At 37.6% G+C, this 17,994-nt stretch overlaps 1 protein-coding gene across 11 annotated transcripts in view; it reads right to left on the bottom strand.

Moving 5' to 3' along the window:
- Positions 1 to 3,620: 3,620 nt before the first annotated feature.
- Positions 3,621 to 17,994, bottom strand: part of LOC118407854 (RNA binding protein fox-1 homolog 3-like) — a 43,060-nt gene continuing 28,686 nt past the window's right edge. For 4 of the 11 annotated variants that reach the window (XM_035808398.1, XM_035808403.1, XM_035808407.1 and 1 more), the window contains exons 2-11: positions 17,306 to 17,530; positions 16,510 to 16,671; positions 16,107 to 16,160; positions 13,272 to 13,364; positions 8,780 to 8,837; positions 8,130 to 8,286; positions 7,471 to 7,513; positions 6,743 to 6,819; positions 5,801 to 5,906; positions 3,621 to 4,465 (exon numbers count right to left, since the gene is read on the bottom strand). In XM_035808398.1, coding sequence (XP_035664291.1) covers positions 4,421 to 4,465; positions 5,801 to 5,906; positions 6,743 to 6,819; positions 7,471 to 7,513; positions 8,130 to 8,286; positions 8,780 to 8,837; positions 13,272 to 13,364; positions 16,107 to 16,160; positions 16,510 to 16,671; positions 17,306 to 17,530 — 1,020 coding nt within the window. In that variant the 3' untranslated portion in view covers positions 3,621 to 4,420. The remainder of the gene's footprint in view (positions 4,466 to 5,800; positions 5,907 to 6,742; positions 6,820 to 7,470; positions 7,514 to 8,129; positions 8,287 to 8,779; positions 8,838 to 13,271; positions 13,365 to 16,106; positions 16,161 to 16,509; positions 16,672 to 17,305; positions 17,531 to 17,994) is intronic. The other 7 variants (XM_035808400.1, XM_035808409.1, XM_035808401.1 and 4 more) reach the window with 6 other exon arrangements.

Here is a 17,994-nt window from a genome sequence, read left to right as displayed (position 1 = left end):
CAATGGGTACAATAAATAGCCTGAGCGGTACAAATGACGGCAATATAAATAACATACAAAATTGCCCTATCGCTGTCCTGTTTACTTATACATGTATATGAAATAACATTTGTTTAACACTCCATATAGTTGTAGATATACATAAGTAAAAAAAGAAAACATGAAAAAGTTTACAATGGTATAATATACTTGCACATTAGGGCTCAAAGAGGGCAAGTCACTATTGTAATGACCGAACCCTTGCTTAGATACAGTGACATAAAAACATGTCAGTATCTACCATTATATTGTACTGACTTTTCGGTATTTCTCTTATTCCACATTATTCTAACTACATTTGGTACATGATGAAAAGTGCTAAACGCTACTGTCGGTGGGACGTTCTCGTTTCTGAAATTGTCTTCATGTTCACTTGCACTCGGGATATTCAATTATGTTTATTTTTAAAAACCTTCAGTTGTTCCTTGTATTGCACATACATGGCAAGAAGTGAATATTTGGACATATCAGATAAAAAAAGGCGCACAGATGGACGTAATATATCTACACATATATAAAAATAGACAGAATCTTAGCACAACTACGCCAGGGGCTCTTTGGTACACGTTCAACCATAGCGTTGTGCCAACGTTTGCCAATCGTGACAGAGACGGATGAGGTTGAAACGGGCCAATGAGAACGTTTAAAACACCACCAGTGGCTGATTTACAAAAGGCTCTACTGAAAACAAACATGGCTGACATGACAAAGGTGTGTTGAAATTATGTGCTTTTCTGGTACAAATTCAGTCCTATCTACAGTAAATAAAGGTACAAACAGCCTATCCAATGAAAGTGTATGTACAATTAAAAGAGTCTATCTGACTATCATAGCTATCAGCAGAATGTGGTGCCAATATTTGTGACATCGTGTGCTAAAAGCTGCAAATTGGAGCCATTTCGGATATCAAAATTCTTATTTGTATTCCTAATATCTATTTTATGAGGGATTGTGTTTCAGTTTACGTTCACAACTGTTGTGACAAGGCTATTTTTGAGGTGTACCAGCCCCTGAACATACTTGTCTGAGTGGAAGTCATCCATACCCATAGCTACTGGCTATACATGTAGAACAACAGTAGGATTGACCACCTCAGATGTAGAGAGTTAAAACAATTACAAGCCAAGCAACTTCTGCAGGCAGTATATAATGTTACTAACTATGCATTCTGTAATGTCCAACCAAAAATAGAAGTTGCAGTGGTATTTTGAGTTGGTGGGCACATTTCTTAGGCAAGAGGATGGTTTAGATGTCACAGAAAGGTAATATGTGACATTGTCACAACTGCAATGATAGTAGGTTTACATTATTCCCAAATAAACCACTTCTTCCAGCTCAGGCTTTCTAAGATCATATAGTTTGTCATGTACAACTCTATTCCAGTGGCCACATCATATCTACCCACCCCCCTCCCCACCCATAGTGGTCTTGAAAATAACATTGGTATGATACCTGAGACATGAAAAAGTTGACTGCATAACATGTTTTTGTCTTCATAGCCTGCGATTCAGTCTTGTCCAGCTCCTCTGTTTACAACCGTCACTCTTCTTCGTTGGCAATGGAGTAACGGTTGGACCCTGACAAGTCTGATTCCTAGGCTACAAAAACATACTGATGTGGCAACTAGCTGCCCTCTGTCGGATACTGTACTGTACTGAAAGTCTTCAGCAATGCACCAAAATGAAAAAAAGTACATCACTAAAAGTACAGAACCATTATCATTTTAAACCACCATTTCAAGGTTCTGTACATTCAATGGGAGTTTTTGTGATAAAAAACTTTGATGTAGAAGATTTGACTTCATTACTGCATAATCATGTCTTTTATCAAGAACATTTCTTTATAGAAATGAATGTTGGGTTGAACATAATTAACATGCAAGCACAATCGTACACCTTTTTAAAAAAAAAGCACCACTTAAAGTTCAAAGACAGGAAAAAGCACTGAAGATGGTGTCTGTAGAGAAGTAGAGAATTGGATAGGCGAAAAAGGTAGCATGTTAGTTGTAGATTGCAATGTGTTTTAAGCAATTACAAAGTCCACCCAAATTCAAATGAGTGTAAAGACTGCAGGTGTCATCAAATGAGTCTTGTTTCATCATAGGGTTTTTCTGGAGTCCTTTAAACAGATTTGCTATGCAACCTACTGATTTTGGGGACTTTGAATGCATGTTCTGCACATAATGGTCAAAAATTGTCTTTCTGCAGAGATTTTTTACCAATCTTGAGGTGTCTAACTCTAAGTGTAGGTTAAAACAGACACATCTACTCACAGTATTGCGAGTGTCAACCATGAAAAGTTGCCATTTACTTTGACAAACACTCATATCGACAACACATTGTATCAAAGTGGGAAACTTGAATGCAGTACTAAATGGTCCTTTAAAGCCCAATTCACTTCTGAGGCATTTGTTAAAATTTTGGATGGCTTCTTAACCAGAAAGTCAGTTTGTATGTCTTTTGTATAGTTTGTGTAATACTGGGTTTTCCCTGAGTTTCCGAACTCAAAGTAATTCTAGCACATGGACCAAAACCAGGTCCTATTCAGGTATTTGTTTATATCGTGGTGGGCTTTTACTTTAAAAAGTTATATCATGTTATTTTAGCACAAACCTAAATGTATGCAGACCACGATTTTGGTAGGAGTGGGTGTGTTCTATATACCATACATTAACACATATTTACTTCGAGTTGTTGAAATTGGGCTTATAGAGCAATCCTGCCAGTCCATCATAATTAGCAGTTCAACCAATGACAGCATGGCAGTTAGCACTTTGACCAATGATAGCATGGCAATCTACAGTTTGACCAATGAGAGAGTGGCAGTATGTCCATCAAATATTTGCATTTTTACTTTGCATTTGTACCTGTTGGTAGAAGGGCCATAGAATTGGTCTATGGTGATTCCTCGAAGTCAAATGACTAATTAACTGTTCAAACTTTTTAGGCAGCTCAGAATAGAGTCATACCTAGGCTGCATTCTGATGTATTTAATTCAGTGTTCATAGTCTTCTTCTTTTTGTTTAATTTGAATATTTTGGGCAATTGCCAATGTCAGTTCACAATGTATATTTCATAAGACTGCAGACCTGAATTACTACCTTCATTTACAAAGATAGATACATCACTTTTCAGTGTTGAAAAGATTGTCAGTGACTTGTGTTTGGTTCAGGTGCTTTTACTAATAGCTCCAGAAAGCTTGGGCATCTATAGAAATGCTCAGCATTTAATTGTCATCTGTTGTGGTCAGACGGCTTTCATTGAATATGCCAGGAGATAATTTGGTGGGTGATTCTTGCAAGACCTGTTTTGCATTTTTGATTAAAAAGCCCAGGGCACAAGATGGGATGTTGGGTATCTATGTCTGGTATGTAGGTAAAAAGGTATCACACCACAGTTTCACCTATTGGGCTGATAGATATCCTAATAATGCAGGTAGAAGAGGTAAATATGCCTCAACCTGTATGTAGTACTGGCCAAACCTACCTCAGCAAAGTCAACAGCTAAATAGTAGAGAAACAGCAGAAAAACTTAAAGAGGTAAAGAATAGCATGAAAGTCACAGTCAAAAGCACAACGTAAATGAAAATGCTCAAAAAAAGGTCAAAGATTTATTTACAGAAATAGATTTCTACATAAAAGAAAATTCCCACAAGTCAGAGATAAGAAATCAGAGGCAGAAATGCGTAGAGATGACAAGAGTGGTTTACAAAAGTTCTAATATATATCAGGAAACATTTTTGTTTATCTAAGAGTTTTAAAAATTTTTTCCTAGTTTCTTAGCTATATAAACGTCCTTGTAGAGTTGTATATATACTGCAGGAGTGACTGCTGTACAGTGGCGGGTCTTGCACATTGCATTCTGCCCTTTGTACATTGTAAAATCCCATCTATGCGTACATGTAGACCCTCTACGCATACATGTAGAGTCTCCTTCAACAGGTTCTACCGACTACTAAATCTGTACAGAATCGTCGTCCACTACCATCTATACCCTGATTATAATTATCAACCATTGTAGACCTGTCATATATATCTACCTTCCCTCTCGAAAGGTAATCATCCGACAAAACCCCAAACTACTTATCAATATGATACTAAACTATCTACGGCCTATCTAAGATATAGGTACATTTATCGATGGTCGCTACTTGATTATATCATCATGAATTTGTAGTCATTGATTGTTCGCTGTCTTCATTATCGATAATGTAATAACAGTATCTTTTATATATGTTATAACAATATTACATGACAAGAGTTTTTATCCCATGTACAATTGCCATAAATAGGGGGGGCGGCTACAGCGCCCTTGCACGTAGAGCATCATGGGAGTATCTAGAGGTACCTATGACTGCGATGTCCTGGTGGTGGTTCAACCGTTTAGTACGGTGCAAAACGGCTGTAACCTCCACGGTACACGCTCGCCTGGGGATGAGAAGACAAAACTGCATTAGAAATGGAGACATCACAACATGGTGTTTCTACAATAATCTGTTTCACCATTTAAACTGCACATGCACTGCAAGATGCATTGTGGGTGTTATTTCAAATTTGAGGCCCTTGACATGTATCAAGCATGATCTAGACAAGTACTGTTTACATGTTAGGGGCATTCACCTTTGACATAATACCCATAGAGCACCTTGCTACACATGTACAGTTAACACTGTGAAATGGTTATTTGAATCAAACTACTTTTGCTTCTAAGCATAAAAAACACTTAGCACTCACATGTACATCACTGTATACTTTATAATTTCACAACATAGTCTTATACGTGGGATATTTGAGAAAGCAAATAACTTGCAGTTTGTTTACAAACACTGAGTAACATATACATTGTACCATAGCAAAATCATGATTAGAAAGTACATGTAAATAGATGCAGCCTATCTAGAGCAAAGTGAGTAACAATGATAAATGATAAATACCATCACACCGTTCTGTCATTATGAAAGAAAGGTGAAGCCGTGGTAAGAAAAAAAACAACTTTTAGATGATGACATACCCAAAGCATTGGCATAAATTGTTTGCCTTGCCATATATATTTTGTTACACCATTTGACCCTTTTTGAGCATACAATGCAGCTATGTTGAATGTCACATTCCGAATATATCCAGTTGATCATTTCTTTACAAGCAACTTAAATGATATTTCAATAATATCAATTTCCTACACTATGTAGTATATGCAGCAGTCAAGACCAATGTTTTTGGTGACACCTCAAGGGTGAAGCACTTTTTTCTAGCTATTTCCGATCAAATACTGTTATTTGAACCAGGCTTCTTGACTATAAAGCATGCTATATGTGGTAATACAGGTGATATTTGCCTCTCTGTCACATGGTAACCCCTCTGGTTTAGAAACAGTATCCTTCAGACAACTTGCCATTTCTGTTGAAATCCTGTTATACTTGCACACCAGGTTTATGGACTATACAGCACGCTATAGGTGGTAATGCAGGTGATGTTTCCTTGTCTATCAAATGTTCAGTAGGTTTTTTGTAAACACCTGTGGTCTGGAACCATTATCCAACCTTCAGAAAACTTGCCATTTCTGATGAAATCCTGTTATATTTGCAGTGTGTTTGTTACTATACAGCAAGTTATTGGTGATAGTTTAAGGGATGTTTGCTTGTCTATTGTGTGTGCCTGTGTCCTACAATGTCCCCTTTTCCGTGCCACAATCATGCATGTGCCGACGGACGACGACAAACAAGACTGTACGCAGAAAGGAAATGTAGGTCGGTGCTAACTTACAGCAACCCTTACCCCATATCCTGCGGGTCCGATGGTGTGATGGTAGGGGTCGGTGTACTCACGGCCATACCTGCAAAGATCACCAACGTTCCAGTCAGCGATGAAACTGCACGAGGCCGTGTGGTATGAGGGAGAGCAAAAAAAGAACAAGACACATTTTACAAACATGCAACCATGCATGGTGCACAAGACTCTCGGACCAAGGTGCAACGTTAGTACAATCAGGTCCAGCACAATCTAGCAGTGTCTAGTTAGTGTAAGTCATTAGTTAGTAGTAGTAGTACAGTCGACATGTTCAATGCGTTGAACAAAAGATGCATACAATATCACAGAGCATCATTCCAGCATTCTTTCAAAATGCATGGAAGTTAACAGTGTGCAGCCATGGCCATGGGTGCTCTCAATCCAGCCAATGTTGTGGAAATGCTACTTACATAACAGCTCAATTCCATGTACAATATCTCTAATATTGCTTGTCACAAACTAAGAAAATGAAATACACAGATCTATAATTTGCTTAGCCAGACTTTGGGAGCAGATTTGCTTTCTAAGACAAGTACGTATAAGACATCATAATAATTTGTTTGTACATTTTGAAGCCAGACCATACAACTCCACATCTAATATTTCTTTCCAATAATAGTCCATATTTTCCAACATAACTTAATTTTTTCTTCCATGACTAATTTGGACAATTCTTGCAACGTCTTCAATATCCTTTCCCTTTATGTTGAATATAAAGCCCAATGTACATTACTGCGATTGTAGTAATTTCTTCCAAACCATTTGGATATAAACCATTGAGAATAAAACCATTTAAATATTGTGATATTTACAACCCAGATTCCTACATTGCTAACAATAACATGAATGATTAATACCGCTTGTTAATAGTTAGTTAGTAGGTTGGTTAGCGTCCCTCGTGGTGAGAAGTATACGTACCCCATGCCGTATGCTGTTGGTTGGGCATATCTGCTGCCGGCGTATGCATAGCTGGCTGCCTGGTCAGGCAGGTAGAACTGAGGAAAACAACAGAATGTCAGTTACATTTTGTGTTCATTTATCTTTGTTGGGACTTGATTTTACAGTAGGAAGGAAACTGATTCTTTTGCAGTGTTAAAAGTTAACTGTTGAAAAAAATATTTTAGCACAGTAGTACATGGAAACATATATTTTTCAGTTGGATAGTCAACATGAAAACCATGAAAATACAACCACTGTGAACACATTTAGATGTACATGTACAGTAGTTTGTGGTACATAAAAGCTGCTATTACCATAACTACTTCAAGGATCTAAACTTTCCTGTGAATATAGTATATGCAGCAAATAAAAGCTTGCTGAAGTGCCCTCTAGTGAAATTGAACACAACTGCATTGTTTTCCAAGCTACTCCTTTTCTCCATGTCACAAAATGTAGCTCCACTGATTTATAAACCAAAAAAACGATGGCAATCCGAGTTAAGCACTTGAAAAAAAGACTGTTGCATCCTCATCTAAAAAACTGATTGCCATTTGATGTTTGGCTAAAGAGGGAGAAAATACATTATTCTTTACGATGATGCTCTTTTATCTACCAGACCAGCTTCCCTATCAAACTGTGTGATCTAGACTGTATCAACACCAGCATAAATCAACAGACTGAGCAGCTATCACCAACCAACCACTCACCTGGTATCTATCACCATAGAAACCATCTTGGTACAGGGCAGCCCTGCGGACAGAAGGAAAACTGGGAAGTTACTAGCAATAGACATGATAGTGAGCTTAGGAAAAATGGACCAACAGTAACAAAGTGAAGGGTAGCAATTTGTAGTAGGTAAGAATTATGCTCAATAAACCTACTGTTTATGGTCAATCATAAAAGATATTATTATAGAATAATACCATACAATATGTGTTGGGCAGTAAAAGAAATATGTACTAATTTTTGTGATGACAAAAAGTTACTTTAAAAGGACTGTGCCATCTGAGCTGTGCAAAAAGGTCTTTTTCATTACGGTGGAAATTTCGAAATGAAATCATCATATTAACACTGACATTCTTAGGCAACTATGGCCTTTTTTAATTCGTGTATAACAAACAAATGTGTCTATGAATAGTATGACAGTTATGTTGTCACTAGTTACTCTAAGTGACTGATTACATTCAGCTTTTGACTTTTAATTACATGTACATTTTATTACCTTTGATTTCGAAGAATAATTCTTCCTACAGGTAAAATGCGAGTGACTGCATGATTTTTATCATGATGATATATATTCATGTTTTGATTACAGTACTATGATTCTTGTACTAAATCTAACAGAATGATAAATAAAAACACTTGCCTATTGGAGATGACAGTAGAGTCCAGAATGGTGGCTTCAGGTACGTACCCATAACCCCCAGCATAGGCAGGGATGGGTGGGGGAGGGGGGCCACGGAAACCACTGAAGGCTCCACGGCCGCGACCCCTTATAAAATCACGTCCACCTCGGAACGCACCTGCAACAGAAAATAAACAACAACACACATGAGTAATAAAACAAACACAGCAACAAACAAAAAACACTACCACGTGACATAGAGTACTGTAAGATTATATTAGTTCAACCTAAGCTGGCGACATTTCTCCTTCTTACTTGCGAATTCTACGAACCATTCCACACGCGATCGGCGTTCTATGGCAAGATGCAACGAGACAACGACAGATGGAACATGAAACATGGCGTGAAGATTGTCATACTACTTCTGCACTGTGTGCTATTTCTGTATGTGTCAGCACATATGTGAATAGAAAGCTGCCATTGTGTCGATTTTACTGCATTGTTCGACAATGAGATATCAAACTTCATCTATTTCATCGTGAACGTACTAGTGCTTTAAGCTACCCTTGCCATGCATGCAATCAATCCCTGTTACGTGTAGCGATTCCCCAGCTTTAAAAGTCTGTGCATTCTTAAGAACATATCTGTTTTTCTAGCATCGATCTACTTGCCGTTTGCATACGCACCCCTAGTCTTATTGGTCATCACACGAGCTGTTGCATTATTCACCTGTTATCAAAAACCAGACAGAGCATTCGGTCACTTCAATTCAGGTTACATACATACAGCGGTATACATGCAGAAAGCAGAAGAAATGTGCAACGGTTGCTCTCGCTTGGCTGGGGCAAAGATTCAAGACTCTCAAGCAGCAGCACTTTCTAAGCATTCCATTTTTACCACCAAAACATCTACTTACTGATGTTGTATGTGATTCGGTTCAATGAATGACAAATTCTGACACAAAATCATGCGAGAAGTCTTGAGGATTGCCCCAGCCAAACAATAGCATGCAAATCGACAAAATTCATTGAAAAATGATTCATGATAAACAACAGAGGTACTATATTTTCAACCATTTCAGCAGGGCATGCACTTGGGTAGGGTTGTACCATTTGGACAGAGGAGGCATTAGCAGGAGGGACCACACGAACAGTGGAGGGGGGGGGATGACAACATGTACAGGGGAGGGGGGTGCTGGTATATGCTCTTAACATACAGTATATATATAACTGGATTCGAATTCTGTGGACATCTGGTATGAAAGTAGCCATCGCTTGATAGGCCGACTTTCACACAAAATTTCCACTCTCAACCAAGTTGTTGTTCTTTAACTACAAAATTTCTACATTCACATTTTTTCTTACTAAAAATAGATCATTGGAGGCCAGTTCTCCGTCTGGGAAGGTACATGTAGCGCACAATGGATAAGTAGTGTCACATGTACATGTATGTGGGTGTGCATTGTTAAACACATATATGAGGGTTATAGTGTGTGTATGGAGCAAGAAGTGTGTAGTGTATGAAGGTAGAGAATGTGTACAGATATGGACAGATGAGATGGAATTTTTAAAACATAATGATAGACAACCTGGTACATGACCCTCAATGACATGTACACACAAAAGTCATCAACATAGATGACATCACTGCTGGAACAGCCATTTTTAGAAAAAAGATAAGAACATGGGCCGCCATTTGTTTAATAGGAAAGGTAGACGGCTGGTGGTACATACACAGATATCAATTGTTGGGGATGATTTTTTCCACATACCGTCAATACCTTCATACTTTGCATGGACTCATCTTTGACCAGAGGAAAGGAGGTTTTGGGAGTGCTCTGATTTTGTATATGAAACAATTTTGAAGTCCAGTGGTAATACAAAGGAAACATATGATTTGTCATGATTTTGCTGATTTCACTGCGAAAAAATTTAAACCACTGACAAAGATTTTAAGTAGAATATCATAAACTTGAGATGGTACTTTGAGTCAAACTTGACAAAGTTAATGTTTTTTCCTGATATTTTATGAGGGCCGAGTACCAGGATACAAGCAAGGGAAGGGGAGGGGGTGGTACCAAGCACAAGCAGGGTGAGGGTGTGAAGTGGTTGAAAGCATAAAACTGAGTTTCTGGCAGTCCAATGTGGCAGACCCCCATGGTAGCCCTTCATAGCAAGACACTATGGCAAACCCCCATGGAAGGCCTCTATGGAAATACCTTACTACGCACACAGCACCAATGGGCACTTTGCTATCTACTAAACAATAGTGACAGGCCATTTGGAGTTGTCTTTCTCCCAGCCACTTAAAAAATCAACTCAAGAACCAACTGGTACATGAGTACTAGTACTTAGAAGTATTTCTTTCATCAGGCATACTGACTGCAACCATTTGGGGGTTTTGCATACTTTGTGAGCCATAACAGAAAGGTCAGTTATTTTGAGGCTGAACTCTCAAATAAATGCCATACTGCCAAAAGTTATGAGAGAGCAACTTCAGAATCGCAGTGAGGTGCCTCTTTCAATACGCATTTATCAAGGACATTTTATCCGTCTTCCAAAAAGTTTTCGGTAGATTTTGCGCTTGATGCAATTGTCTCTTTTGAAGTGAGACTCGTTAAGCTCTAAAATGGACTACCAAAACCTCAGTTATGAAAACAAAATTAATATGCCATACCATCAAGCAAAGTACAAAAAGAAGATGCAAAGAAGTACAGTTGACCTTGACCCATCAGAATCAATTCACAACAGTTGAACTTGTTTGCGGTCTCACAAAATTCACCGCTATTGTCATAATGAAGTCACAAAAATAATTGGATATTTTTTCATAGTTTTGGCACATTGAAGCTTTAAAATAAAAAGTTTCCATTGAATAATTAGTGAACAAGTGCCCAACAACTTTTAAATTTTCATGTAATTTTTGGTGCAATTTGAGGAATGTCTTCGAATTTCAAATACTTGGTGTCACCCAAATAAGAATTATAATAGTCATTATTTGTGCTGAGATCTTTTCTTCATTTGTGCCAATAACCACTTGAACAAGTTCACTGCCAATAGTTTCTGATGGGTAAGCAAGGTAGAGTGCAATTGCAGAACAAGAATATAGAATACCATAGAATTCAAATGAACAGAAGATAGAATCATGAGGCGTAGGGTTCACATGCAAATGACAACACAGCCCAAAACTAATATTACAGAGAATAGTACAGAGATAGTAAAATAAGTGCAATGTAAAAGTAACTAAGCAGAAAATTATACAAGAGTTCAAGCTGTAGGGCTTAGTTATACTTGCATTATCACAGTCAAAAATACAAGCTTTGATATGACTGACAGGTGACAGAAATGATATAAGAAGACTGTGAAAGTGTGTATAGCAGAGCAGGGCTCACATATACATGTAAAGGAGTTACACTTTCTCATGGTTTGTATAGAAAAGGTATGGAAGAGCATTTTTTACATACAATGCATGGTTTACATACGTATTCAAACAGAGTAAATACATATAGGTACATGACACTGGTATAAGTATAGAAGACACATTTAAGCAAGCTTTAACAATACACTTTGATGTAATATACAGATTATAACTCATTACTCCAGAGAACAGAGCCATATAAATATATGTTAGGCCGACATGCAGCGGGTACAGACTGAGTCGGAAACGTGTGAATATATCTGGCAAAATGGATGGAATTTTTACACCACTTGTACCATAGAGGAATAAAAAAACTCATGCCAAAGATGGATTTTTGTACCATTCTCTCAATGCTATCCAAGACGATCGTTCTCAGCCGCAGGGCTTACAGTATACGTAGCTGACAGCCTTCGAGCACAAGAAGGGTGAGAGTCGAGACATTTACAATTTTTAGAGGTGATCTTGTCACAATTTCAGTGTCAGACTTTGTGCCAAGGACAAGCAAGTCAAAAGGAATTATATGTAGTTTCTTCACTCACATTTAGTATTTTTGAAAGTGTGCTTTTTTTACATTTAGTTTTTCCTAAATTCACACATTTAGCTTTTTTTCTGCATTTACATTTAGTTCTTTCTTTTTTAGTTTCAAAATTTGCATTTAGCTTTTTTTTTTACATTTAGTTCACAGAGAACATGTAATATATTAATAGTATCATGAGCTACTTATAGACATGTCGCTGAATTTTGTTGTTTTTAAAGCACTGTTTTTTCCCTTTTGACTTGCTGACCTGAGGCATGACATTTGACAATGTTGGCAGGATGGAACATTGAAGTACAGGACACAACTGTCTTGGCTGCATGCGACCCTCTATGGAGTAATGATTACAAAGCAAGGTGCACTGTCTGAATGGTAACCAGGCTGAGGTATTATGTACAATCATGCAACAACACTTTCTATTAAGGAACTTGCCTCAAAAATCCATACACAGCACGTAGATTCTACCATCACCATCACCACCACTAGTAACCACCACCATCACCACAAAGAACAAGCTTTTCTTTTCTTTTTTTCTTTTCTTTAAAACAGTCAGTTTTTGTGAGGCTTTTGTACATATACAAGCTGATATATTATAAGTGCAGTATAACATGTAGGTCATAACAAACAGGGTGCCACGAATGAGGTTTCAGAGCCATACTTGCATTGGTGGGAAACCGAAAGGCTTCGGGGAAGCACTTACCCGCCGTATCAGCTCCCCATATAGAGACCGGCTTACATACTTTCAACGACAGTACGTACGCTACCGTGCTACGTTTGCGTGGAATTGGGGGCCTAAAACGTCCTTTGAGAAATGAAACGAAGAGGCAGAATGGCAACACTTACAACTTACTTATAACGGACTGCAAACTTTGGGCTGGTTGTCATAGAAACATCTTACTTTTTCGTCTGAAGGTTTTTTTTCCATCTGCCCAAATATGGCAATCTACGGTACTTTTTTGGCAATGCCACAAGGGCGAAGGCATTTTTTATTGTGTTTTACATTGAGTGGAATGGTATTCTGGTACTTCAGTAAAAGTAAGATGAATCCTTATGCAGAGTAGGTGGTGTCTAAAATATGGCTGAGTGCAAGCCCTAGCCTCACATATGGTATTCTATCATATATACACAGCATATATTTGTACATATATATAAAAGAGTAGTACTTAGGTGTACAGAGAAGCACACAAAGATTAACTTCATAGGAAAACATGCACCTCGATTTTTCGTCCTTCTACGATTGTGCCGTTCAATTGCTCTCTTGCCCTATCGGCGTCCGCACTATTTGCGAAAGTAACAAAACCGAACCCCTGCATGCAAAGGAGGAAAAACGAACAACATGCATACAATTAGACGTCATGCAATGCCTATCAATAATAAAAGAATGTCATGCATTCAATAATAAGAAGGAAAAAGACAAGAGAAATTGTGCACACAGTAAAGGAAGAGAAAAGAACACCGTGCCATCATAGGAAGATAGATTTGTTTCTGCATGCAATGCATCGTGTCCTGACTAGCCTGGCCATGGACAGTTGCATAGCATTACAGCACCATTACAGAAATAAGTCATCGGAACTAAATTTTTGGAAGCTAGGCAAGCAGCATTCTTGTAAGTATAGAAATAGAAGAGCAACAGTTTTAACCAAAACTCAAGCAAAATTACGAAATGATATAATTTTTTTACAAAACTTCAAAAACACACTCTAAATCACAATTTCTGTAGCCTGTTGAAGGAGACGAGTTTCTAAATGATAAGTTTGCACTCAGTATACAAAACAATAAAGTGGGATAGAATATGAAGTAAGTTAACGTACAGGTAGGAAGAGTTTAAAGTGAGGATACTGTAAACTCTATGAAAATGTTCTCCTTCAACAAGCTACTATGGACAGAAATGCCACCAAACATGGAACTTCCACCTCTGGCAAGGAGGTTACAATTTCACTGGCTGTGATCAGTGTTTAAAAAAAACTTCAGGACGGATTTTCTGTAAATTTTGTTTTCTAAAGGACCTTGCCTCCTAGCAGTGTCCTTAAGAATTGCAGCTGTTGATCTAATTGTTTCTTTTAAGAACAAGATATGTCATTAAGTTGCAGATTTTTTTCAGCTTGTTGTGAAAAGGCTGCATCTAATAGCAAAACCTCAAAGTGTTGGAATTTAATTACATGCCTTCCAAACTGCAACTATTTTTTCTATGTGAATATACTTTACTCTTCAAATTCAATAATAGAAGCTACATTGTTGCCATTGTTACTGTTCTTCTATCCTTAGTGGTGGAGAATCAAAGAATATTCAAAGCTACAATTTGGTATAGGAATCCAAGTAGTGCCAGGGCTCGAAATACTGGGTGCATGTGCACCCAGCTGCAGGTGCACCCAAAATTGAAACTGTGCACCCAATTTTTTTCAGTGGGTGCACAGGGTGCACCCAAATATTCTCTTAGGTTTTTTATGAAAAGATATCAAGATACTAGTATACATCATATTCTTGACATCTAAGAGTTAGAAAGATAATAAAAGTGTCTGTCATGTTACTTGTTTAAAAATTTGATAGCTTGTAACTAAGTTTTGTTATTAGGTTTTTTTTTACATTCTACTTAGATTTACACATGTAAGTGGTGCACCCAAAAAATTTTTGGTGCACCCAATTTTGTAAGCTGGGTGCACCAGTGCACCTAATCCCAAAAATGAATTTCGAGCCCTGAGTGCTATACCTCTCATCTTGAAAGAGAGAGCGGTACTTAATATTTTTGATGAGAAAATTTTTCTTCAAAAGAAGAAATGAGGTATGCTGTTACATAATTGACATTTAACTTCTTGTGACGCCATAAAGTTTCTGAACATTTTTGATGAAAGTCTTCTTTGTTTGTTTATTTGTTTTGTAGTTCAAACTATGTCTGTGGCATTTCTGTCATTGCCTGCACCAAGCAAAGGTACCAAGTTTGGCTTTACCATATATTATATAACTAAGATGCTCTAGTGTCAAGGAAAGATTTTCCGACAACAACTTAGAATCCGTTTTCAAGCTTACCAAACTTTGTGCACATTCTGTAGTGCTTTAGACCTCATCTTGGGACAGTTGCTTTGGCACAGACATTCATACAACACAATTACAATCACAGCAAACACATCAATCAATTTTTATATGCAATGCATTTGGGAAGTTACAGGGTTCTGACTAAAAACAAAAACACCCATGATGATTTAAGTCCCTGGCAACCAACTATTACAATTGTAAAAGGTCTCAATAGTTGTGACACTTTAATAATAAGTGATTTGTATAATCTCTTTTAAAAAACCCATTACGAAATACAAAATGTTGTTCTCTTAAAAAAAAGTCCCACTTGAGTTAGTTGAAGGCCCATCTCAAAGTAAATCATCTTATCAGCTTTTGATGCACAATTGATTTTTAGAGACCATGACAGAAACTGATAAATTTAATAACAGCACAGTTCTAAGTTACTCTAAACGGCTACAATGATAGGAAAAGCGTAATTGATATCGGCTAAACACTTACAATCGCATCTCTTGGATAGTGTTTATGCAACCAAACCATTGGGTTGATTTAAAGGCAAATTTATGTTAGTTTATTCAAGTCAATATGATTGACATCTTGATGCCCTACGATATATTCTTCCTTTCTTACAGTGAAATCCTGTTATTGTTCTTGACTTCAATCAAATCATCATAGATATATGTATATAGATTTTACAACTACATATTGTTCTGTAATGGTGGAAGAATTTAAAATGTACCATGATAAGCTGTAAGGTTTTTCTGAATAAGGGACAAGGGTGTTACATCGTCCTACTTTTGGCATGGGTCCTAATATGTCTGGGACAAATTCTGTCAAAACTTCAGGTCGAATTAAAAGGAATACAAAATCCCAGTTTTCTACTTTTTCATTCACAATGCCTTTAACCTCTAAATTTCTAATTAACACTTTATGCTTACTTCTTACAATTTCTGAATTATTTTGAACCCTGTAACTTCCTAACAACTATCAACACTCCATGAAAAAATAGTCACACATGGAAACAATGCAAAGCCACATACCTTGGATCCCCTTTCATTGAAAATGATTTCAACGTCTAAAATTTGACCATATTTCTGAAAATTAAAATGAAAAAAAAAATTAGATATCTGCCATAATACAATCAATAATCAATCATTATTTATCAATATTCCAGAACTTACATTTACGTGTAAAGCGCAAGCTTCATAAATGAAGACAAATATGGTTAACATTTCAGATGTGAACATTTAAGTAGTCGTCATTAGAACTGATACTGTTTTCATAATGTAGAATAGTGTGCATGTACATACCCTTCCCCTGCACTAATAACCCAGTTGAATTGTTCAGTATGTAGTAACTTGCTTTACTATTTTATTGTCTTTAATAATCCTTGCACAAGTTTGATCAACAGTGAACAAAAATGCCATAATGGTCAACACTTACCCCAAACATCTGTCGCAAGTCTGGGTCCCTGAAGCGGAAGGGTATATTTGATACGTGTAACCTCTTGGTGATGGCGGAGGCCAGTGCCTCGGCCGTCGCAGCCGTCTGTTGTTGCGTGACGTCAGTGCCGTCTCCCGTTTGTACTTCAGCCTCGGTGGTTTGCTGCGCGGGAAAAATGGAAAAACACTTTCCGTGAAAGGAAAATTTATTAAGTCTGCAGTTGAAAAAGTTTGGTAGTTAAGTTGTCATTGTGTCATGATTATGCAGTAAGAGGTTTCTAAAAATCAACATATTTAAAGTAAAACTACCACAAACATTACAAGATTAACAGTACCACTATTCTGTCATTATTCTGGTGTAGGTTTTAAAGTGTCCCTTTCATGTTGCAAAACACTTGAGCTCAAAGCAGATGTTAGGGTGGATAAACTTAACTGTGTCAGACAAGCTAGCCGGTTTGAAAACACTGCAAGTCTACACAAACATCTGCTTGGAGATTACATAATGTTCACTTTTACAAATATAAATGTAACAAAAGTAACAAACAGACATAAAGACATAAATATCACAGCTTCTTTTGCAATTCAGACCACAACACATAGGGTTTACAAACATGTTCATACATGCATCAAAATGAGGGCTAAAATTATCTCCCGAAAACATTAGTGGCATTTCGTACTGTTGCAAATGCGTCTCCTTTTACATACTGTAGCTATCAGGTTGCCTTATCAAACAGCTGTGATATCTCTAGTCTGTGAGACTGTGCCAGGAGGTATGCTGTTCATGATGGATGACTCACTGTTTGTTGGCTAAAGCTCTGTGGACCTGTGTTTTGCTCGTGAGTTTCTGTACCGACCGCCACTTGTGGCTCCCCGTGTGCGTGGACCATCCCGGTGTGCTCGCCGACGGGAAGGTCGGTCTGTTGGCTGCAGTCGTGTACGCCGCTGGCGTCCACCACGCCCTCCGGACCGTTGTGTGCGCCGAAATGCTGCGTGGCCATTGGATCAGTGCTGCTGTTGTGTTGCTGTAGCAAAAACAGTGGAAGAAACAATTTGTTTTAAAATACATGTATCAACTGAACGTAGTTGTAATTTGTAAAACTAAAAGATAAAATACATCATTGCTACATTGTTCTCTTATAGAAAAGCAGCAAGAAAAGCAGCCAAACACATGTACTTCTCTTATAGAAAAGCAGCAAGAAAGCAGCCAAACACATGTACACACACAGACACAGAAATAGAAACGCATACACACACACACACACACAAACCTACATGATTGCGCAGATACTCAAAACGAAATGAGATCACACTTTTTGTTAGCTTCTGACAATAACATAATTCCAAAATAGATTCTGTAAAAAACTTTTGATTCCATACTAGAATTGTCAACAAAAATAGACTTGTCACTATCTACCTACCACCCACCCACACACTGTCCATTCTCTCAGGCATGTGTCACAAGTATTTGGGACAGGCTGGGATATTT

The sequence above is a fragment of the Branchiostoma floridae genome, unplaced genomic scaffold, assembly GCF_000003815.2.
Source record: "Branchiostoma floridae strain S238N-H82 unplaced genomic scaffold, Bfl_VNyyK Sc7u5tJ_1494, whole genome shotgun sequence".
Taxonomy (NCBI): domain Eukaryota; kingdom Metazoa; phylum Chordata; class Leptocardii; order Amphioxiformes; family Branchiostomatidae; genus Branchiostoma; species Branchiostoma floridae.
The sequence above is the reverse complement of the archived record's forward strand: the minus strand, read 5'-3'. Positions and strand labels throughout refer to the sequence as shown.